Below are 23,119 nucleotides of genomic sequence, written 5' to 3'. Positions count from 1 at the left end.
ACTCAAGTGAGTATCGTACGAAAGTTATGGCACTTATGCTGTTTTTATCTCGGCTTTTGTCAGAGTCAAAAAGAAAAATGTCATGGGGTCTTAAAATGGAGGCCCTTTCTTATCTTCAAATCGACCAACCACATATATTATTGGTCCTAAAGTGGAGAGCCACCTATACTTAATCACTAATTAATCAACTACATCGCGCGGGTCGTGGTGGCACTATCAATTCAAATTGGATCCTTCCTTGCGACGTTGATCTCAGCATATGCTTTTGGTTTTGGCTGTCTTCCATTTAGTCCTTCTTGCATCATCATCATCGACGGATTACATTATTCTTCATCGTCAAATCGCAATTTGTGGGGTTCGGATGCTTCGTTTTGGGACATCGTTCCTCCACATGGATGTTCTCCGGTTTTGGGAATCACTTGTTTAATGTTCGTCGCCTCTTGTTTTGGGGTTGCCCCTCCCAATCACTTCCCTATTCCACCTTGCAAGTCCCACTTTCGTCTCTTGCGTTTCTTTTATTCTCCGTATGAACTTTTCTTTTTTCTCGTTTGGGTTTCCATCGAGCAAGCTTGTGCCAAGTTTATCTTCAGCCGCATATTTTCTCAACGCATGCCGCCTGTGGGTTTACACTCAAAAAAAATTTCGATATTTTTCACGAAATGTACGATCGAATGCGATGGCCCACCCCCACGAATGGTCATCCGTCTTCCATCGAATACAAATTGGAGTCGTGTCGGGAATGAAACTCTGTTCAACTTGTGCCTTGAGCGTCGACCATCAGATGAGGAAAGTCCCCTCGACTCTTTGACATTGGCGGCGGTTCTACAACAAGGGACTCGTCGATTCGAACCTTCTGATAATGAGTGAAATGAGGAACTATTCTCAAATGAAAAAAAAAAATTATAATGAGTATGACATGTATCTTTGTGATAACGCTCGTATTGAGTGGCTACACCTGTTACCCATTTTCATAAATCGAGTTTTATAAATGTGGTCAAATTGGAGACATGTACTTTTATGATAACATTCAGATTGAGTGGCTACACCTATCGCTCATTTTTATAAGTCGAATTTCATAAATGTGGTCAAATCGGAGATGTGTACCTTTATGATAATGCTCCGATTGAGTAGCTACACCTATTACTTATTTTCTTAAGTCGAGTTCCATAAATGTGATCAAATCGGAGACATGTACCTTTATAATAACATTTATATTGAGTGGCTATATTTGTTACCCATTTTCTTAAGTCAAGTTTCACAAATTGGTCACATCGGAGGCATGAACTCAATTAGGCTGGAAATTAAGTTGGCACGAGCATTGTTTGACCGGGACCTCAGTACCAATAATAAGCTTGCCACTTATTCAAGTGTACTGCTAATTCGACTTTCACGGTTGACACACAAAAGTGGATGGATGGTTGAAGTTCGACCATCAGAGACATCGACGTTGACACTGTTTACATCTCTTCGCACTCGAGCGTTCATTTCCAAAAGCGAGTAAGGAGAACATATTCTATTCTAGCAAAAAAAAAAAGGAGAACATATTCTAAAGAACACAAGTAAATTCCTTTTGTTGGTGATGATGTCGAATGCATCTGATGTATCTTGATGTGGACACATGACATTCTGCAACTAATTGGGATTGCTGATAAAGCTAGCACAAGCCTTGACAAGGAAGTAAATCAAATAGCGTAATAATTAGAAGTTACCTGAATAAAGTCCCACATTAAACGTACATGGATGAGTTAAGTCGCTTATAACGTACGATACCACGGTTTCTAATGTCTAGCTCGATTAGGCTTCCTTCAATTGGAAGCTTGTTTGTACTTGTATGATTCTCTCTTCTTCACTTTAATCATGAACTTTATGCCAAATTTACGGAATATATATTATCTACACGCTTCTCACTCGGTAGGTCGATTTCCTCATAAATGCTCATGCAAGACGATGGGTATAATAACTCGATTCTTTTCCTCTTTCCTAGTAACAGGAGTTTGATATTTTGAGTCAAGTGCTAGAGGTGAGAATAATGCAGGCAACAGAATCGAGTAATTTCTATATGTTTATGTATATCATAGTGAAGAGTACATAGGCTTTATTAAATGACTATATGAAGTAACAAGATAAGCATGATATCGACCATAATCAATTAGCCGTGAGTAGGTCGTGAGTGTAATCATTAGCAGGAGGACTTTTTAGGTCAAGTCTCACGAGTTTCGAGTAAAAAGTAAAGAAAATAAGGTATCATGACGGCTCGGATCATAAACCCAAACCAACCCGAAACAATTAAACACTAAACATAAAAACCTAATCACTGAATTGGTGGAAACATTGTGGAGATTTTTGTAGGTTTATTTAGGATGCGTTTATTTCACGAAAAACGTAACGTTTTTGGAAAATGTTTTTCAGAAAATCATTTTTCAGAAAAACGGTTAGTTTTCCTTTGTTTGGTAATATATGATCGAAAATGTTTTCTGGTGTTTGGATATTATTTGAAAAATGATTTTAATCTCATGACTTTATTCAGGACAAAAAAAAATCGAATTTTTTATTTAAAAAAATTCGAATTTTATTTATTTTTTTTAAAAAAAACCGAATTTTTAATTATTTTATTTTTATTTTCTTTTTTAAAAAATTAGAATTTTTAATTTTTTTATTTTTATTTTCTTTTTTAAAAAATTCGAATTTTTAATTTTTTTTCTTTTTTCTCTTTTCTCTTTCTTTTTGTTTTTTTTTCTTTCTTTTTTTTTTCCTCTTCCTCCGCCGCAACCGGCCGACGACAGCCACAGGCGAGCTCGAGGCTCGCCCGGCGACGGCCACAGGTGAGCACGAGCTCACCAGCCTTGCCTGAGCTCATACTCGCCTGGATCTGGTGAGCCGCGAGTTCGTCGGCCTCTGTTGAGCTCAAGTTTGACTCACCTAGATCTGGTGAGCCGCGAGCTTGCCGGCCTCGACGGAGCTCGGGCTAACGAGCTCGCAGCTCATGGGCCTCGACCGAGCTCGCTTGTATCTGGCAAGCCGCGAGCTCGCTATCCTCCGCCAAACCCAAGCTCAGCTCACCTAGATATGGCGAGCTTGAGCTCGCCAGCCTTGATGGAGCTCGGGCTGACGAGCTCGCAGCTCGCCGGCCTCGGCCGAGCCAGAGAGGTCGGCCCGGTCCCGTGTCCGGTTGCCGGATGTCGTCGAGGCCGGCGACTGGCAGAGGGAGGAAGAACAAAAAATAAAAATAAAATATTAACAAATTTAAGATAATAAATCCGGAAAGTGTTTTCACCTTCTTAAATTAGAGAATTCACTTTCCTAAATTTATACATGAATGTTTTCCTTGATCGGAAAGTGTTTTCGGTTGACAAAATCATTTTCGGACAATCAAACGGACGAAAGTCTGGAAAACACTTTCCTGAAAAACTCTTACACCAAAACATACGCACCCAACAGTGAAAGAGATGTCCGAGCAGGTGCTATTGTTTGTTGGATTCTTGGAAGCTTCAACCCAACAGCGATGGCTGCCGCGTCTGTGGATGCGGAAATTGAACCTTGACTTCCAATATTCAGCAACGCCTCCTCCAAATCTATGCAAGCAGCTCACCATCGAACTCTACCAGAGCCGTTGTCCATGGTCGTTAAACTCTTCATGGCAATCCAGATCTCGATACGGCCATGGACATCCAAATCTCTAGAGTCACGTCGATGGTTGTCCACACTCGAGCTCTGTTTATCTCCTCCATGGCCGTCTAGATATCGATAAGATCAGAGCGATCATGGAGCCTCATCCTCTCCAAATCTAGAGGAGACTGAGGCCTTGTGGCCGATGAAGATTGCTTACGTGATGATCTCGAGATGGACCAAGTTGCTGCGTTCGGAGCAAGTTGCTGCGACAAAGGCATTTGAAGAAGAAGCCTTCATTTTGGCTCTGTGTCATTACGGTTAGATCTTTCCTTATTTTTTCATCAAGATACAAAACCGATAACCCCAACCGAATCAAATTGACCCTAACCGTCATTTCAGTTCGGTTTCTTTACTGTTTGGGTCACTAAAGATATCATACATGTTCGAGTTGGTTCGGGTATTGTTAGAAACCCGAACCGAACCGCCCGTCGACAACCCTACTAACAGCCATATTAAATTTCCGTGTATTCTTATATTTGATTGTTATAGATATAACCAACAATCGATCAAGCAGCCAAGCTTAGCGAAAGTGGTTACCCCTTTTGCCGTTTTGTAAGTGGCGCGATTTAATTTTAATGCACTGAATTCTATAATCTATGAGATTTCAAATAAAATTTCTATATTTTGTCTCCCTGCCCGTGATAGGTATTTTTAATTACTTTTATCTTGTCACCTAAGATAGATATCGCAAATTTCATTTATCTAACCCCTGATGTTGGCTTCTATGCATTCACTGTGGGATATATTTCCTTGACAAACTGTGTTTGGTTATCCAGATTTGAATTGGGATAGAATAAGATAATATGAGATTAGAAATACTCCAGCTGTCCTCCGGATTGTAGAAAGTCTCATCACATGTTTGGAGCAATCCAAGAAAGAATTAAAAATCTTTGAAAATCTCACTTACCAAGCATAATTCCTGCGATATACAAATCTCACCACTAGAGCGCCCTCGCAAGCATCTCAAACCCTCTCTCTTCAGCTTCCTCTGATTCGTCTCCTTCATTGCCAGTTTCACTAGATCCACAGCCATCTCTACCTTCAAATTGTAGTCCTCGCTCAATTTCACTGTATCAGAGGCGATTCGGACACCGGCGAAGATGAGCCATGGGTCGCCGAGGGCATTGCGGAGCAACCAAGGGAGGTAGCGGCTGTGCAAATCTAGTAGACGAGGCAACAACGATCAATGTAGAGGTGAAGGGCGGCAACGGGGTGATGGACGCCACGCATGAAGTTCAAGTGCCATTTGATGTTGAAGCGACGATCTAGGGGTAGTGACGGGCGGAGAGGAGGTGGACAGAGATCCACCAATGGACGGCACTAGGAGAGCAAGTAACGAGGGCATACGTGCCTCTATTGTGGATGACAACCTCGAAAGATCCAGTGAACTCGTGAAAGGATTCGAATTCTTCAATGGTGATGGCCATGTGAGCGTAAGAGCACGATCGGCTAGACGGCAATGACAATTGCACAGTGGTCGGAAGTGATGATGATTGACTATCGTGGAGGTGGTCCTTGCACGTTGGCTGGCTAAGCTGGATTCGTCACTCCATCACTCCATCATTGAAAGAAAATTGTTAAGTTATTTTTTTAAAAAAATTATCCAATCCGGGTTTATCCCATCTCCTAACCTGGATTTCTTATCCGGCATTTTATTGAGGTATATCCAATCCAGAAGGCGTCACTCAACACTGGATAGGATATTTTGTTATCCTTCCAAGTTACTAAACATACCCTAACTCTTTGGCAAGAAAGTCGAAGAATTGGACATATAACTTTTCGACATTCTCTAATAATTGAAGGAACTGTACCATTGTACCAAGTAATTTTTTTTTTGAAAAAAAAAGGAGCAGTAGTAATACTACATATATTAAAATTATATTTATTAAATCGGTATGTTAAATAATGTGACAGACTTCAAGTAAACTTTTGTGCAAATGAGTCATGTCAAGCATCTAATGTAAGATCAACCTCTCACGTTACTTGTTATCGTATTATTTCTATAAATCAGTCTGGATTGGTTGATACCACTTGGTTCATCTGTTCCGAGTTTATTTTATCCAATCCGCATGAACAACAATCAGTGAGCGTGGCAAAGCATCTAATGTGAGCAGTCATGGCACACACCAAAAAGTTAAGAGTTCCTTCCTTTTTCTACCATACTTTAAGATAAACATGCATACTAATTAATGTGTTTATTTAGGCTCTGTTTGTTTCGCAAAATATGAATTATTTGGAAAACAGTTTCCTAAAAATGATTTTTTGCATCACTTAAAATAATTTTCCAATGGAAAATGTATTTATTATCGACAATAACTTATGTTTTTATATTTTCGTGGACAATTGAAAATATTACGGATTCATTATCGATAACAATTCATATCTAAACATTTTCGTGAACAAGGAAAATATTTTTCGTTTGTAAGCGATGTAAGCGATCGTTTTTAGAAAAATATTTTTCAAATCATTCATTTTTGCAAAATAAACGGTGCTTCAGTTAAATGTGGTTGCGAAACATGTACATATAGGTCGATTTTGGCAAATTGCCCCAACTAACTTCTTAAATTTATTTCGTGTGATTATTTTACTCTAAACCAACATTCGATGTCATGATTTTATGAGGTTTAATGCACTAGGTAACTATCCTCTATGACCACGTCTTGTTGGATCTAACAGTGCAACCTAGAGGGGGCACATAGGTTGTTTAGAGATTATGACAATCTTTTGCGGAAATTGACAAACAATATTTAAAATTAGCTGAAAGAGATAATATCAAGTGAGCTTGGTGCTATCAGTAAAACATAGATGATAACGAACAAGTAAAGATAGCACAGATCAAATTATAATGGTTCAGCTTTATCTCCAAGCTTACGTCCACTCTCCAGACTAACAGCCATAACGTGAGCTATCCACTAGTATTCTTCAAGACAAGTTATAGTTAGCAAGTATTGATCATATCAATGATAGATCACACTATTATGACTCAAGTACCACTATCACTCTTGTATACGTGATCTTATCACAATTACAAAGTAGCAAAAACACTACGCTGGAAATTTCAGACGAGTAGATCACATTTTGATCAGTAGAGAGAATGACAATGAACATAACAACTTTCTCTATTTTTTGTCCAACTTTTGAGCTTCATTGATCCTCTTATATAAACATGTTCAATCTTCCCATTGGAGATGGTCACGAGGAGCAAGGAGCCATTGAGAGTCATTAGGAGCTATTTGTCTGAGAATAGGATTGCCCATACAAACTTTTTCCTCGAAGGTCAGCATATTTTCCCAAAATGGAGTACGCTGGATCCATCACATCGTCGGGTACTCTAACAATTTGATAAAAAGGCTGTCAACTGCTCTCCGACAATTTCCGTTTTTCTGTTGTGGTACTAATGGCTAATCTTTGTCTATAACGGTCATCTTCGGATGAACATGTCAACAGCATCATCAATGACTTGGTATCAGCATGATCACATGCACATAATAAGCACGTGCACATTTTCACCTATATGTTGATGCTGCCAACAAATAAACCGTAAAGAATCACTTGCAATGTTACTTGTAATGATACTTCTAAGCATAACAACTTCTAAAGACTTCACAGATTGACGATGATCCCTCCAAGTCCTTATGATCACCTCGTCATGTTTGACTTGTTCACATCTTGGAGAAATCTACATGACCGTAGTTAGTCATCACTTAGCTCTTGTGGTTATCATGGATATCATCACAGTCTTTCAAACTTCACCATGAGCATTTGCATTTATCCTACCAAATATTATTCCAATGATAATTTTAGAATCATCAAACTTTCATAAGGATGTTTTCCAACACATCTCTCTTGTAAGTGTTGAACTTCATAAAAGCTAAATTGCATCAAGTGTTAATTAATATACTTATCTCTTTGAATCGTGAAATCTCAATTAGTGGAGAACAATGACTTCATTCAAGGTCTGTTTATTTCTCGAAAGATAAATGATTTTGAAAAATATTTTCCTAATAATGATTAGTTATATTGATTGGAATTATTACCCAACAAAGGTATTTTCATTATTGACAACAACTTATGTCAAAATATTTTCATGGACGATGAAAATATTTTTTATTTATTCATTTTTAGAAGTGATATAAGCAATCATTTTTTTAAAAAATATATTTTTCAAAACGTGAATTTTCCACAAAACAAACGACCCTTCATCTGAAAATCAAACCAAAAGAGAAGTTTCTCCTCCCAAACAAAGCTCAGTAAGAGGTTTCTCAAACTAGCCAAATTGAAATTGTAAGACCTTTTGTTGACACCTAATTTTTAGCCGACGCGTTATTAAAAGCAGAAAACTCAAGATTAGGGTTTCCGATCGCGATGGAACCTGTTTCTTGAACAAAAAGTGTCATTTTTTAATTTTATGTATTGGCTTAGCTTCTGTAGACGGTTTACCATTCATTTCATGCAAAAACCTGAAAAATCAAACGGTTGACTTTCGGGTTGACTTTTTGGTCAACCCTTTGACCAAAAGTCAACTCCGAGTCAAATTGAGGCTTTCGCATAAAAAGATTCATTTCAAGTTTAATTTCACTTTAGAAGTGGAAATTGCGGAAAAATTCAAAGATTTGATCATAAAATCAAACTCTCTATTATTTGACTTTTGGTCAAACCTTTAACCAAAAAATCGAAAATACAAAAATACAAAAATCCAAAAATCATCTTATTTTACATTCAATCTAACTCTGGCATTTGAAATTTTGCAAAAATTGATTAAGAACCTACTTTTTCCCAATTTGCGGAAATATATTCGGAATCGGCCAAAAACAAAATTACTTTCATTTTGTTCATATTTTAGCTTAGTTCCTTTAATGACATTTGATCCAGAGGTCATCATAAGATTACTCGTGCGACCAATTTTGTGAATCGGCACTTTGAAATGAAAACCCCCAATTTTAGCCCTAATTAGGGGTTTGAATCAATCGTTCACGATTCCCGAATGGTTGATATCATTTGACTCATCCAAAGTCAATTTTGCGAAATTGATTTAAGAACTCTCCAATTTTTAGATTTTTGCAAAAAAGTTCCCAAGTTTTGTGAAATTACAAAAATGCCTCTAATTAGGTCCTTAATTGCAAAATTAATCAAGACCGTTGATGAGATTAAATCATGGCCATTCAAATTAGCACATGTTAAATGAGGTATTTGCTTAACCTCAAAGTAAAAGATAAGCACAAATTTCGACCGTCGGATCAAACTGACGGCTGAGATTGAGTCTTGGAGGGAGTACACAACTCATTTTCCCTCCAAAATTTGAGAGGGGGTCTCATTCTGCAAAATTTTGGATAAAAAATCCAAAACTTTCTCCTTCTCTCTCTACCTTTTCTTTCCTTCACGTTCTCTCTCTTTTTTCTCTCCTCTAGAAAAAACCGCTCACGCGGTTCCTCAAAGGGCCGCCGGTTCACCCCCACCGGCGGGTCCTCGTCGGTGACACCACCAGCACCGCCACCCCCTCCGACATCCGCCCGCCGGTTCACCCCCACCGGCGGGTCCTCGTCGGTGACACCACCAGCACCGCCACCCCCTCCGACATCCGCCTTCGTTCCTTCGACGTCCCACTGGTCAGAGCCTCGCCGGAGTTGCCTCCGTTTGCTCCGCTTCTCCTTCTCTTCCCACGGCGTCTTGAGCTGGTCCGAATCAAACCAGTTCTGTTCAGCGGCTGATCCAGGCGGTCCGACCACCACCGATCTCTCCTCAGGTGTTTTCCCGACCTTGCTGTGGTCGGAGTTTCATCAGAAAGCCACAAGAGAAGTTCTGGTGGCTCTTTCTTCCCTGGCGAATCAGATCAGTCCAACCGGACTCATCTGATCCTTCTTCTTCGCCGGTACTGTTCCGGCGCTGATCCGACGTCGCCGAACACTTCCTGGTGTCCTCTGGTGGTTGACGTCCATCCTTGGTGAGCTGAGGTCCCTCGGAGCGTTTCGTACATCGATTGACACAAATCGATTGATCGTTTTTTCGTGCGATAACAAAAAATAATCTTTCGGTCTCGAATCTGATGAAGCGAGGTTACAATAGGTAGCCGGGGCTAGGATTCACCCTAGGACTTCTTTGGACTCCGTATTGATGGTTTATGGTTACTGACTACATGTTTGATGATTTGACGATGATGTTCTTGAGTTGGAACGTGTTCTGCAATTTCGAGTTTCTGGACCTGCTTTCTGTTTTGTCGATTTTGACTTGTTAAACTTCATTTCTGGACTTTGACACCTTCTGGACTCTTGTAATACACTTCGAGAGCTTCGATTTGGTATCTTACGGCGCTTGATTTGATATCGTTTGCTACCTGAAAACCTATTCTAAAGTTTGCATCAGAATCAGAATTTTTGTTGTTCTGTTTCTTCACGTTTTTACACGATCGGAGCAGTTTTGCTTCTTTTTTTTTTTCCGATTTTTCTGTTCGGATCTGGATGTTGTGGTCTTCATGAAAGTTGCTGAGAATCATCTTGATCATAACATGTGTTTTTTCTAGATTTTTCTGATGAGTCTAGATGAATGAAATCCTCTGTGAATCGACCTAGGGTCTGAAACAGCTTTCTGCATTGATTACTCTGAATCAGGTTGTTCGGTTTAATGATTTTTTGCTGCATTGTGTGTTGAGATTCAATAGGAGTTGTCCTCATGAAAAATGATCTAAATCAGGTTGGTTATAACATAGGCTTTTCTCAGAATTTTTGGAACATGCCTAAGTGTGGAAAACTCATGAAATTTGACCTCTGTACATGCTGATTTTGCCTGACCTGCACTGTTGTCGATTTTTTTCTGATTTTTCTGCTAAGATCTAAACTTAGGTCTCTGCATGAACAATGTTCACATATGTCTTTGTTGCAACATATAAATTTTTCAGATTTTTTGGAGATAAATAGATAGGTGAAAACCTCTGTGAACTGACCTCATGTCTTGTCTGCTTCTACTGGAACCCGAATTGAATTTGCTCAAAATTGAATGTGCAATTGTGATTTCTTGACCCTGATGTCTTCATGAAAGTCATAGTATAGTTCATTACCTTTTCAAAAAGGTATAAATCATGTCATTCGGTCATCATTTGCATGGTCAATTGCATGCTCAATCTTGAATCCTTGTTCTGTAATTGTTGATTTCAAGGAACCCGATCTGTTTTCCCTTTTTTTTTTCTTTAGAATCACAATTAGGTTTGGATTTCTCATGAAAAATGTTCATCATGTTGCATACTATTCACATGATTTGTATCACATTTTTTGCCTTGTCATGAGGATAGTAAACAACATGCATCTTGTGAGCTCATTTGCTGCAATTCATTATGGGTATGCATCATTGTAGAAATCTTTTTAATTGACCATGAAATTGATGTTAATCAAACTCGATGCCTTCTAGAAAGTCTTAGAGAACGTCTTAAGCTTTCTAATGATGCCAGGATTGTCTCATTTGCATGTCCATAGGCCCCTTTATTATTTTTTATGAGGTTCCCCTGAAATCTGGAAAATTATGAATTCGGAATGCTTGATGTGCCAAATCTGTGTTTGCGATTTGCTGATTTTGTGTGAATTTTTCGGTAAAGATTTTGATGATGAGTTCTTCATGAACTTTGATTGTCATTTCCAGTCCTAGGTCGTGACAAAATTTGATAATTTTTGGACATTATTAACATGCCCAAATTTCCATGAGGTTGCTCTGAAAATCTGTTCCTATGTTCTGTTCTGATGCACTTCTTCATGTTCTGTGATTTTTGTAAATTCATGTGTAGCTTATCTTAAGGAGTTTTCTTCACATAAATTGTTCGTTGTTGTGTGCTTGATGTACCATAAATTTTCCAGAACTATTTGATCATAGGTCCTTTTCCGATTGAATGCATCTTGTATCCCCTATTCTGCTGTCCTTTGTTTTTCCTTTATGAATTGTCTTTTGTTTTAGGATTTTTAGAAAATAATGCATCCTGAACCAGTTTTTTAATGCCTTCACGAGCTTTAATTCTCACAATTTATCGATTTTCTAGTGCATGTGCTTATGATTGGCGCGTGATGAATTGAATGAAGTGACCCGATGTCGGTTCACTAATTTTAGTGATTGGATGAGAATCAAGGTCTTTCGACCTGTTTGCATGCTTAATTCATCGCTATGCATGCGATTTTTAGATGGACGCCTAGGGATGGTGCATGATCGTGGGCCCAAATTGGGGATTACATATAGAAACTGATTTAGGGATTCATGGCATTAATTGCTGTTGGTGAATACCAATGGTAGTTAATAACCATGAATTGTGTCTAAAACGAACATGGGTAGATAATAAAAGGTATCGATGCATGTTTGAACAAAGGCCGACCCAAGGCCAACTTTGAAATTCTTTGTGCCTTGTTTGTTATCTTTGATTGACTTGTGATGCTGTGTACTTTGTAATTGTATATTGTTTGTTGTTGTTCTTTCTTGGGTTAATACCACGAAAAACCCTAAACTGGTACACTTGTGACACATTTACCCCAAATTATTTTTTTGACCATAAAAAACCCCAAATTGGTACATCTGTGACAATTTTACCCCGAACATACCACAAAAAACCCCAAATTGGTACACATGTGACAATTTTACCTCAACTAATTTTTAATATTATTTTTTTGAATTTTTTTGAATTTTTTCTTCACTTCAACCGGCGAGGGTCGCCCTCGGTAGCCGCTGACGAGGGCCGCCCTTGCTCGACTCGGCAAGGGCGACCCTCGCCGGCGTCGGGCGAGGGCCGTCCTCGCCCGCCCAGGCGAGGGCTGCTTCGCCCGAAGCCAACGAGGGCAGCCCTCGCCCTTGCACGGGCGGGCGAGGACGACCCTCGCCGACGCCGGCGAGGACGACCTCGCCCAGACACCGGCGAGGGCAACCTCGCCCTTGCCCTGGGCGGGCGAGGACAGCCCTCGCCCGACGCCGGCGAGGGCGGCCCTCGCCCGACGCAGGCGAGGGTAGCCCTCGCCCGATACCGGCGAGGGTCGCCCTTGCCGGATCTAGCGAGGACGGCCCTCGCCCAGCTGCGCGAGGGCGGCCCTCGCCCAACGCAAGCAAGGGCAGCCCTCTCCCGAAACCGGCGAGGGTCGCCCTCGCCGTATCTGGCGAGGACGGCCCTCGCCCGACGCTGGCGAGGGCCGCCCTCGCCGGCTTTCGCCTCTGGCCGGTCACCGGACCGGCGACCGGCCAGAGGTTGAAGATAAAGAAAAAAAAAATAAAAGGAAAAAATAAATAAATAAATAAAGATTCGAAAAAAATAATATTAAAATTTAAGTTCAGGGTAAAATTGTCGCATATGTACCAGTTTGGGGTTTTTTGTGATAAGTTCAGGGTAAAATTGTCACAGATGTACCAGTTTGGGGTTTTTGATGGTCAAAAAAATAGTTCGGGGTAAAATTATCACAGGTATACCAGTTTGGGGTTTTTTATGGTAAAAAAAATAGTTTGGGGTAAATGTGTACCAATTTAGGGTTTTTCGTGGTATTAACCTTTCTTTCTTTAGTTTCAGTTTTAGATTAGGGTTAGAATAGGTCCAAAAAGACGATGGTCTTGAATATGGTGAAGGTCGATGTCCATTCCGACTCTATTCTTTGTATACGGCGATGGTCGATGTCCATTCCGATCTATTTTCTTGTAAAAATTCATTCATTACCCAACATATGTCTCGGGTTTCTTATATGCGTTGGATAAACACCCGACGAGTTGCGGGTTTTTCTTTCTTGCACTTAGAATTAGCTAGTTCTTTTAATACCTTGGTTGTTTACTTTACGTAATGCTTTTCAATACAATTGTTTGTTTCTTTTTTTTCTAGACTAAGATAGGATTAGTTTAGAATTTTAAATGAAAACACAAAAACAAGATGCATGATCATTTAGTGGACTAAGACTTTGGCATGAAAATAGTAAAAAATAAATGCATGACGACTCAGATAATAACCATGATAAGTTTAGCGGTACCGAAAGGGTGTTAATAGAAATATTAACATAAGCTAGTCCACGAACTCATGATCTCTGGTTTTTGTAGAAATCGAAACGAAACTCCCGCGTTTCGATTGGGTATTCTAGCCGACCCCCGACCTAGGCTAGTGGCGACTCCTTAAAAAGCTAAAATCGATCCGCTGTCACGCGAGTTATGGATTTAGGGAAAATTCACGTTTATGACCAATGAACCGTATGGATGACTAAAAGGTCGATGCTTCGATAAAGCTATCTTTTATGATGTGCCATATGGACTGTTTTATGAACACTTACCTCTAAACTCGCTTTATCGAGTTTGGCCCTCGAAAGGTAGGTCGCGACACCTTTGGACACCAATTAACGAGGATTATGCATACTATGACGTATAAATGAATATCACTACATTTTTTTTTGGTCAAATAATATCACTACATTAGAAGGACAAGAATTCGATGATAGGTCAAATTCTAACCAAAAACGCATAGGGAAGCGATGGGGAAAAGTGTCAAAAAAGTCCTAAATCTTTGGTAAAAGTACACCACAAATGCTATAACTTGTGTACGGCGATTACTTTGGTGCCATAACTTTTTTTCGGATCACTTTGGTGCCATAATTTTTTTTCGGATCACTTTGGTGCCAAGTCGAAGGAAAAGAAATCACTTTAGTGCCAATTTGGCCGGAAATCCGACGTGGCATTTTTTTATTAATTTTTGACGCCGACGTGGCTCGCCGGAGGCTGAGTCAGCGTGTACAGTCAGCATTTTTTATTTTAAATAACTTTTTCCAGCGTGTACAGTCAGCATTTTTAATTTTAAATATTTTTTTCCTTTTTTTTTTCTTCTTTCCTTTTTCTTTTTCTTTTTTTTTTCTTTTTTTTCTTTTCTCCCCTTGCCGGCCGGTTGGGCCACCGGCGAAGCCCGGGAAGGGCTGGGCGAGGGCGGCCTTGCCCATGGCCGGCGAGGGGCGGCCTCGCCAGATCTGGGCGAGGCGACCCTCGCCGGCGACAGGTGAGGCCGGCCCTCGCCGGATCTAGCGTCGGGCGACCCTCGCCGGCGTTGGGTGACCCTCGCCGGCGTCGGGCGAGGGAAGCCCTTGCCTGGGCGGGCGAGGGTCGCCCTCGCCAGATCCGACGAGGGCAGCCCTCGCTTGGGCCGGCGAGGGGCGGCCTCGCCTGTCGCCGGCGAGGGTCGCCTCACCCAGATCTGGTGAGGCCGCCCCTCGCCGGCCATGGGCAAGGTCGCCCTCACCCAGCCCTTCCCGGGCTTCGCCGGTGACCGGCCGGCTACAGGCAACCGGCCGGCGAGGGGAGAAAAGAAAAAAAAGAAAAGAAAAGAAAAAGGAAAGAAGAAAAAAAAAAAGGAAAAAAAATATTTAAAATTAAAAATGCTGACTGTGCACGCTGCAAAAATTATTTAAAATAAAAAATCTTGATCATCATGTGACTTCATTCCGGCGAGCCACGCGCACGTAAAAATTAATAAAAAAATGCCACGTCGGATTTTTGGCCAAATTGGCACTAAAGTGATCTCTTTTCCTCTGACTTGGCACCAAAGTAATCCGAAAAAAAAGTTATGGCACCAAAGTGATTGCCGTACACAAGTTATGGCACTTGCGGTGTACTTTTGCCCTAAATCTTTTGTATTTGTGTCAATTTAGTCATAAACCTTTTTTTGACGCCGATTCAATCTTAAATCTTTTGCATTAGTGCCAATTGAGTCCTAAACCTTTTTTTAGTGTCAATTCAGTCATAAACCTTTTGTATTTGTGCCAATTCAGTCCTAAACCTTTTGCATTTGTGCCAATTCAGTCTTAAACCTTTTACATTTGTGCCAATTCAGTCCTAAACCTTTTTTTAGTGCTAATTCAGTCATAAACCTTTTGCATTTGTTCCAATTCAGTCCTAAACTTTTTGCATTAATGCCAATTCAGTCTTTCGACACGTGAATAGCTATTAGCCGGAAGGACTGAATTGTCACCAATGCAAAAGATTTAGGACTGAATTGGCACTAATACAAAAATTTTTGGACTGAATTGGCACCAAAAGAAGATTTATGACTGAATTAGTATCAATGCAAAATGTTTAGGACTGAATTAGCACCAAGACAAAAAGGTTTAGGACTGAATTGGCACCAATACAAAAGGTTTAAGACTGAATTGACACTAAAAAAAGGTTTAGGACTAAATTGACACTAATACAAAAGGTTTAGAACTGAATTAGCACAAATACAAAAGGTTAATAACTTTTTTTTTTACACTTTTCTCGGAAACGACGATAGTCACGTGCCAAGAAGTCCTCGGAAGAAGCCACGTGTCGCCATCCCGCTTGAGAGATTTGAGCCCCATGCACGACGCCGCCCTCATGTAAAGTAATCCATGCACGACGCCACGTAACCCCCTCCCAAAAACCCCACCTTCCCTTCCGTCTCTCCCTCGACTCAACCTCTTCCTCATCTCTCTCGCTCTCTCTCGCTTCTTGATTTCGATTTCTCCTGCAAGAACCGACACCAAAACCCTCGACAGACAACCCAATTTCGCCCTCGGATCCGGAATCTGATTCGAGTTCGGCACGGAGATGGTGAAGCTAGCGTCGGCCCGGGAGATCCGGATGTATGGGCCGCGGCTGGCCCGGAACCAGTCCGAGTACGTGAACGCGGGGCTCTACCTGTTCGCCACCATGGTGCTGTTGGGCGGGTTCCTGGCGGAGCTGTCCAAGGAGCGGAAATCGGGCCTCGTGGTCCTGCTCATCGCGGTCGGGATCATCGCCCTCGTGAACGTCCACGACCTCGTGGCGCACCTCGCGGGGATCAATTGCCGGGTCTCGCTTGTGGAGTACGACGGGCAGCTCGGGCTCGTGGAGTTCGCGGTCCCCACGGTCCAGGCGTTGGGATCGTTGCTTGTGTTCTTGGGGATTCTGTTTCTGTTCCTCCAGGTGCATTGCTTAATTAGCTTCTTGTTTCGTTAATTGGATTGCGGATGTTGGTGATGGTTGATTAGCTCGCTATGATTTGTAAGCTCGTATTGATTTTCGCTCGTGTGTAGACTACTCTAATGGTGTCGATTGGCGAGAGTGTGCATCCGATCCTTGAGCGTGCAAATGTGTATGCCAATGCTGGCCTGTCAATGAGGTGAATTTAATTTGAGTATGAATTGTGGGAGATCCACGTTTGTTATGGTTAGATGTTCAGAAAGTTCGGCGGTTCTCTCGCACCTAGACTTGGTTCGAGTGAAGGAAATGGAGATCGCAAACAAAGAATTCCCTTGTTTTTAACCTAGAGGACCTCCCTTATACTTTAGTCAATATTTACAATGTGACAATATCTATGTATATATGTATCTATGCTTATAGAGATTGCAGGTTCACCATTGGGCCTTATGCTCTAGACAATTAGCCGGCCGGTAGCAGTCCTGTCGCTACGCGATACTGGCCTTTCCCAACATTTGAGGCCCAATTGCTTCTTAGTGGCTTTACTTGGTTTCGACAGTTCAATAATTGCTATACTCAGGCCTGTTTGGTTCAACTTTGGGGGAATATCTTTAACAAAATGCAAAAGTTTTTGGGCTAAAGGGATTTTTCAAAATGCAAGTAGTGTTTGGTAATATGTATTTTAAAACCACGTTTAAAAGCAACTTTGGTTTAAATACCGTTTGGTAAAAACTAATTTTGTAAAGGACTTTTGCTAATATTTAAAAAAAATATTTGAGGTGGAGCTCAGCCACCGGCAGGCCAAAACGGCCGCCGGCCAACATCCGCCGGCCAGCCTCACCTGAGGTCGGGTGACCTCAGGCTTCGCCTGGGTCGCGCGACCTAGGCCAACGCTTGCCTAGGTTGCGCGACCCCTCAGGCGGCGGTCACCAGCCTCCGGACTAGATCCTCGGGGAAGATGAATAGTCCATGAGCAGTGCTACTAGCATTCTGAAAATGCAACTTGCCAAAGTGCCTCCAGACCTGCCTTGGGCTAAGGGACTTTAGAGGCCTTTGAAAATGCAATTGCATTTTCCCGAAGTGCTCCAAAAAAATTTCCAAATGCCATTTATATTTGGTCAAGGGACTTTAGAGCCCCAATGCTCATTTCAAATGCTGAACCAAACCGGGCCTCACTCCCCACCCCCCCTCCTAGTTTGCTGTCAGCAAAAATCACTTTAATCCTCTCTGATTTATTTCGTAAATTGGGCGATGCCGAAAAAGGAAGTGTTTGGAGTGTCTAAATCGGGGTAGTTTCGAGTGGTTGGATATCACACCATAGAATAGTAGCTCTTGGCTCGTGTTTTGGAGAAAAAACAAGGTCTATAAGGACCGAAATTGATTTAAGCCTTCGAACGTGGTGCCCCATTGAGACCTGCTTGCGAAAAAATAAAATTCTCTGTTTCCCTTGGGGCAGAGAAGGGATCCTTAAGTGTTGATGAACTGTCAATGAGAAGATTGAGTATATATGTCTGAGATGTGGCAATGACTTATACATGATATTGCAGGCCGAAAAAGGATATGGTTATTACAAGCTGGAAAAGCATGCCCTGAACTTGCTTATTGCTGGCCCAGTTTTCTGGTTGCTCGGATCGATTCATAACTCTTGCCAAATTTACGAGAGAGCCGATGGACATGTCCAGATATTGCAACAGAGCGTCCACATCCCGTTTCTAGCCGGAAGTTTGCTCTTCCTGGTTGGGGCAATCATGAACAGCCGAGAGCAAGCCGGGTCTCTCCACCACGGCACGGTGCTGCTGGTCAGTTCCTCTGCTCCTATTTCTCATCCGGTTGCAAATAATTCATTCGATCGATTTCTAGATTCGGCTCAGATAAGATCATTTCTAGGAGTGAGATCCTAGGGCTGATGGTAGAGTTAATTAATTGTATGAATCCAGCTAATAGAACTAGTACATGTCTGAACAACTTGAAAAAAGCATGGGATGTCATTAGTATTAGAGCAAAAACAGTCATATTCTTTCGGAATGCGACTTGTATATTACAATTGATTTCAAGTAAATCTGTGAAACATGGGTCATTTTCCTCCTTTGGCAAGCTTCAAAACTGTTCTAGAGTTTTTGAGGCATGTGAATCCTAGCACAAGACAGTCACCACACATGTTCCAGCAAGTGGGTATGCACCTTATTTTAATCAAATGCCAAAACTTTGATCACATTGAAATTTTGTGAAAGCAGGGAGGGAGTTGGATATGGTTAGGCGTCGTCGGGAGCCTCTTGTTCGTAATCGGGGGATTGGCAAACGTGGTGAAGGTCTTCAAGATGCAGCAAATGGACGGGCTTCGGCTCGAGAAGCTGCGAGGAGGAGCACACGAGCAGTTGATCCGAGCGAGAGAAGGCCAAATGCCGCTCCTCTCGGACGATACCGAGCGGCGTAAGAGGAGGAAGCCGGCCGAAGAAGCGCAACCGCCAGCCCCCGCGCCGCCTACACCTTACAAGGATGTCCTTGTTGGGCAGGCTTGATAAAGATTGCTAACGAAGGATGTCATTGAATTTCTTGTCCCATTTTACTCGATTGGATTTGAGTGAGGCTGTAGCCATTCAGCCAACTTGCCTGCCTCTTTTAATTTAATTGGATTCGAAGATACCATTTCTTGTTTTGGCCGACGAAATCTGAAACCCTTCTCGAGATGCTCTTTGTAATAGCAGGAAGGGCAAAAGTTTTCGGTTTATGACGATGGAGTAAGCAGCTGAGGATGGTTTCTCATTACAGAAGAGAAATACTTTCTTTTTTAACGTTTGGCCAAAAGATTTACTTGACTAACCATGTTCCTAGGCTGGAAGTACATTTCATGTCAAACAAATAATGAAAGAATCGGTCAGAAATATTGTTTAGGTACGGTCGCATATTTGAGATGTGGTGTAATGTGGAGCCGCTTAATTGGTTCATAATTTATTTACTTAAATTTTTTAAATTTTTTGAATGAAAGTAGGTTCAATTGAATATTATGATGAACTTGAAGTTGTGCTCTCTCTTAATAATATCCCCGAATAGAAAGTATCGATTGCACAATTCAATAATTGCTTACTCACCTTATGTATTGGTTATGGTGATTATTTCTTAAGAAAGGAATATTGAACGTGACTCTCTAATCAAGGTGACAGTTGGTGTTCCCGACTTCTCGTTGAACTTTATATGGGGCAAAGGCAATTGAGGCACAGTCCGAATGGCATTTACTTGTTTACCCCAGAATCTATCAAAGTCGGCTGAGCTAAGGTGGAGATTCGAATTGAAATGATACTGGTATGGAAGAATAGCTGGATTAAGAGGGAGCGGACCTAATGTAGGAGCCTCACATGTTGAGGTGCACGTGTAAAGTTATTAGGCAAAGAAGTCACACATTCGAGGTGTAGTGTGTGTTGAATTGTTAATAAATCTTAGTTGATTTATAACTTATCGGCCTAAACTTTTAAATGAAGATGGGTCTACCGGACTCAGTGATAGCTCAGAGTTAAATCCCCTCATAGCGACTCTCTGGACGAAGGTTTCTATCACACGCCACAACATATTTTAAGACAGATTCAGGAGGGAGTGACAACTTCTTGCCATAGTAAAGGTTGATCAGTTCCAAACAAGTCATGCTCAAGAAAAGAACAATTTATTTAGATGCAAGCGTTGCAATTTCGGCTAGGGTTCGTCTTAAATCGAATAGCTATATACACACCATCGAAACACTTCTTTTCACAACTTGTTTGCCTTGCAAAGCGCAGTGGGGAAATACGGTGGGATTCATTACAAAGATATATTGGAAAATGAAATAAATAGTTGATCAACTTTAACCCAATATGTAACGTAGTCCCTGAACTTTTGATTTGTTGAATATTGTCTCTCAACTTTTGGTACATATTCAATTTAGTCCCTAAACTATATGAAATGTTTAATGTAGTCCTTCCATCAATTCTAGTTTGGGGTCTATATTGAACATTTTCATATAATTCATGAACTACATTAAACATGTACCAAAAGTCCAAGGACCACATTGAACAAATTAAAAGTTGAGGGACCACGTTGAACATTAAGCTAAAGTTCAAGAACTATATTGAATAAATTAAAAGTTCAAGGATCACATTACATATTAAGCCAAAATTCATGGACTGTTTGTGTCATCATTTCAAGATAAATTGGTAAAGGCACTAAAAAAAGCTGTGGATCCAGCCATAATGGGTTGGAAATAGCCTCGCCTTAACGTTTTTCTCCCAAAATTGAACATAAAAGGTATTAATTGAATATTAAAAAATTCAAAATTGAAGATAGTGTTCGCTAAAAATACGTTAATATCGCCTCGCTTGCGATATTTCCATGTATTTTGACGTCTTTTTCACCGTTGCAAGCTCTCTTGTCCGTATTCTTGCGTTCCATCGTAAAATTACATCTTCGTAATTTCACTTTCGAGGGGTCCGCTCGTTTAGCAAACAATTTGTTGTCGAAAAATATTGCCTCGTTTTTTATATTTGGAACATTTAGAAAAATTAGTAGAAGGAAAATTATTGCATAATCGATTGAAAACTTATGCTTAAATTCAGAAAAATAAATTTTTTCTTTTACAAATTAGAAATTGTTTCTCAAAATATGACTGAATTTCGATGCTTGGACATGTGGCCCCGACGGTGAGCCTTGGTCCCTCAAGGGTGGACCCTAGACCTCAATGGTCGTGCTCAAGTTCCCGACACTCATGCTCAGGGCAGTCAAGGCCGGGGTTGGGGGCCTTGGTGACCGGGCACAAGTGTTATGAGCTAGCAATTCCTTGGCCGCGGAATAGCCAGTGCAATTCTTGGCGGGGTCATTCACACCAGGTAAGCCCTAGTTCTGTAACTGTTCCAAAGAACAATACGGCAGATATCTTCCTCATATCGCACCTAGCATAGCTTGGATGCCCAGTCCATCGAGCGAAACACATAGATCTATTTAGATACGGTGATTGGTTTTAGCCTGTCATGACCTCATCAAGAGAGCCGCATCAACTCCCGACCAGTTTGTGCACGGAAGGTCAATCCTGCCTTCAAAGCTCCTATGGGTATATTCTTTCAACCATAGAATTCCTAGCACTAACCGTCTTGACACCACTCCCACGATCCAGTTTTATTCATCCCTTGTAAATCCTCACTCTTCACCCAAATAACCCCGAGCACCACTCACAAGGGTATGCGAGTATGAGATAATCATGGTCCATGACATTCTCCCCAGCTCAATTCCGCAACACCCTCCTTGCAAACTGTTCAGTCGCTTCCCTATGTCAATTCTCACTATCAATGCCGCTTTTTTGGGAACTATATGAGTGGTGGACGCTCGTCCAACATAACTACTTCTCTCCACTGGTGGCTTTTCTCGATCAGAGCCGTTCGGCACCTTCGGTCACTTGTGCTTTCCCTGACAAATGTGGCATTTTTCACCAACTGCCCCATTTTTGCAACACTATTCTCCTCCTACTTCGTTTTCTCATGATCTCAGCAGACCAATGAAGGTTTCTGTCCTTTTCGATGACATGGTAGCAGACAGACCCATCATAAGATTTGCCAAATCAATCTATGAACGACTTCCCTATTCAATGAGGAATTGGTTCTTTCTATGCCCCCATTGTCATCTTAGAAGTTGGTCGAGAGTTGAACTCTGTTCGAGCATCTTTTGGCTCCGACAATTCACTCTCTGCCCACGTAGGACCGGGTATACCGCAGGTTTTTCTCTAACTCATTCACTTACTAGAAGGATCCTGCTCTGATACCATCTGTCACAGACTGGCAGTTTCTTGACTGCAGAATAGCTTGTGCAGTGCCTGGCGAGTCGTTCACACTAGGCCAACCCTCGTTCTATAGTTGTTCCAAAGAACAATACATCGAATATCTTCCTCATATCATATCGTACTATACCCATCATAGCTAAGGCGTCTAGTTCATCGAGCAAGACACATATATCTATTTAGGTACGACGGTTGGTTTTGGCTTACCACGGTCTCATCAGGAGAGCGACATCAACTCCCGACCAGTTTGTGCACGAAAGGCCAACCCCACATTCAGAGCTCCTAATGGTGAACTCGTAATACCAATTGTCCTGATACTATTCCCACGACCTAGTTGTATTCATCTCTTTTGCATCCTCACTCTTCACCTGATAATTCCGAGCACCACTCATAAGGGTACGCGAGTACAAAAAATCATTGCCCGTGACACAAGTGCCAATAGCGAAGCTCGGATCTCTAGCAATCGAACCAAGGATCGCGGCTCCTAGGTCAGGATTCCTCGAGACCAGGCGCAGGACCCTAATGCCCGAGCTCAAGACCTGGGATTGTACTCGAAACTTTTTCCTAAAATATAAGTCACCATTGAAAATACGTTTCCGACGGTAAAATTCATTTTCCACGAAACAAGAGAAGTCGAGATTGTACTGATTGCTATTTCCAATTTTCCATGCAAACAGGGGAAAATCATTATATATATATATATATATATATATATATATATATATATATATATATAAACGAAAATAAAGGAAGCCACAAAGCCGGCGCCAA

At 41.4% G+C, this 23,119-nt stretch overlaps 1 protein-coding gene across 1 annotated transcript; it reads left to right on the top strand.

Annotated features, from left to right (window-relative positions):
- The first annotated feature begins 16,045 nt into the window (after positions 1-16,045).
- On the top strand, positions 16,046-19,203 carry LOC115675277 (uncharacterized). The gene is made up of 3 exons (XM_056303690.1): positions 16,046-16,563; positions 18,105-18,356; positions 18,792-19,203. The coding sequence occupies exons 1-3, from the start codon at positions 16,207-16,209 to the stop codon at positions 19,074-19,076; spliced, it is 894 nt and encodes a 297-aa protein (XP_056159665.1). The 5' UTR covers positions 16,046-16,206; the 3' UTR covers positions 19,077-19,203.
- Positions 19,204-23,119: the final 3,916 nt, after the last annotated feature.

Source organism: Syzygium oleosum, unplaced genomic scaffold, assembly GCF_021117445.2.
Source record: "Syzygium oleosum isolate NSW1041296 unplaced genomic scaffold, Sole_v2.1 Sole_v2.28, whole genome shotgun sequence".
NCBI classification, from domain to species: domain Eukaryota; kingdom Viridiplantae; phylum Streptophyta; class Magnoliopsida; order Myrtales; family Myrtaceae; genus Syzygium; species Syzygium oleosum.
This window is presented reverse-complemented; position numbering and strand designations above follow the sequence as displayed.

What these genes read in the sequence shown, in the direction of transcription:
- LOC115675277 (XM_056303690.1), top strand. Translation starts at nt 16,207, where the DNA reads ATGGTGAAGCTAGCGTCGGCCCGGGAGATCCGGATGTATGGGCCGCGG. An exon ending in TTCTGTTTCTGTTCCTCCAG is followed by an intron (nt 16,564 to 18,104) that starts GTGCATTGCTTA and finishes ATGATATTGCAG; the next exon opens with GCCGAAAAAGGATATGGTTA. An exon ending in ACCACGGCACGGTGCTGCTG is followed by an intron (nt 18,357 to 18,791) that starts GTCAGTTCCTCT and finishes TTGTGAAAGCAG; the next exon opens with GGAGGGAGTTGGATATGGTT.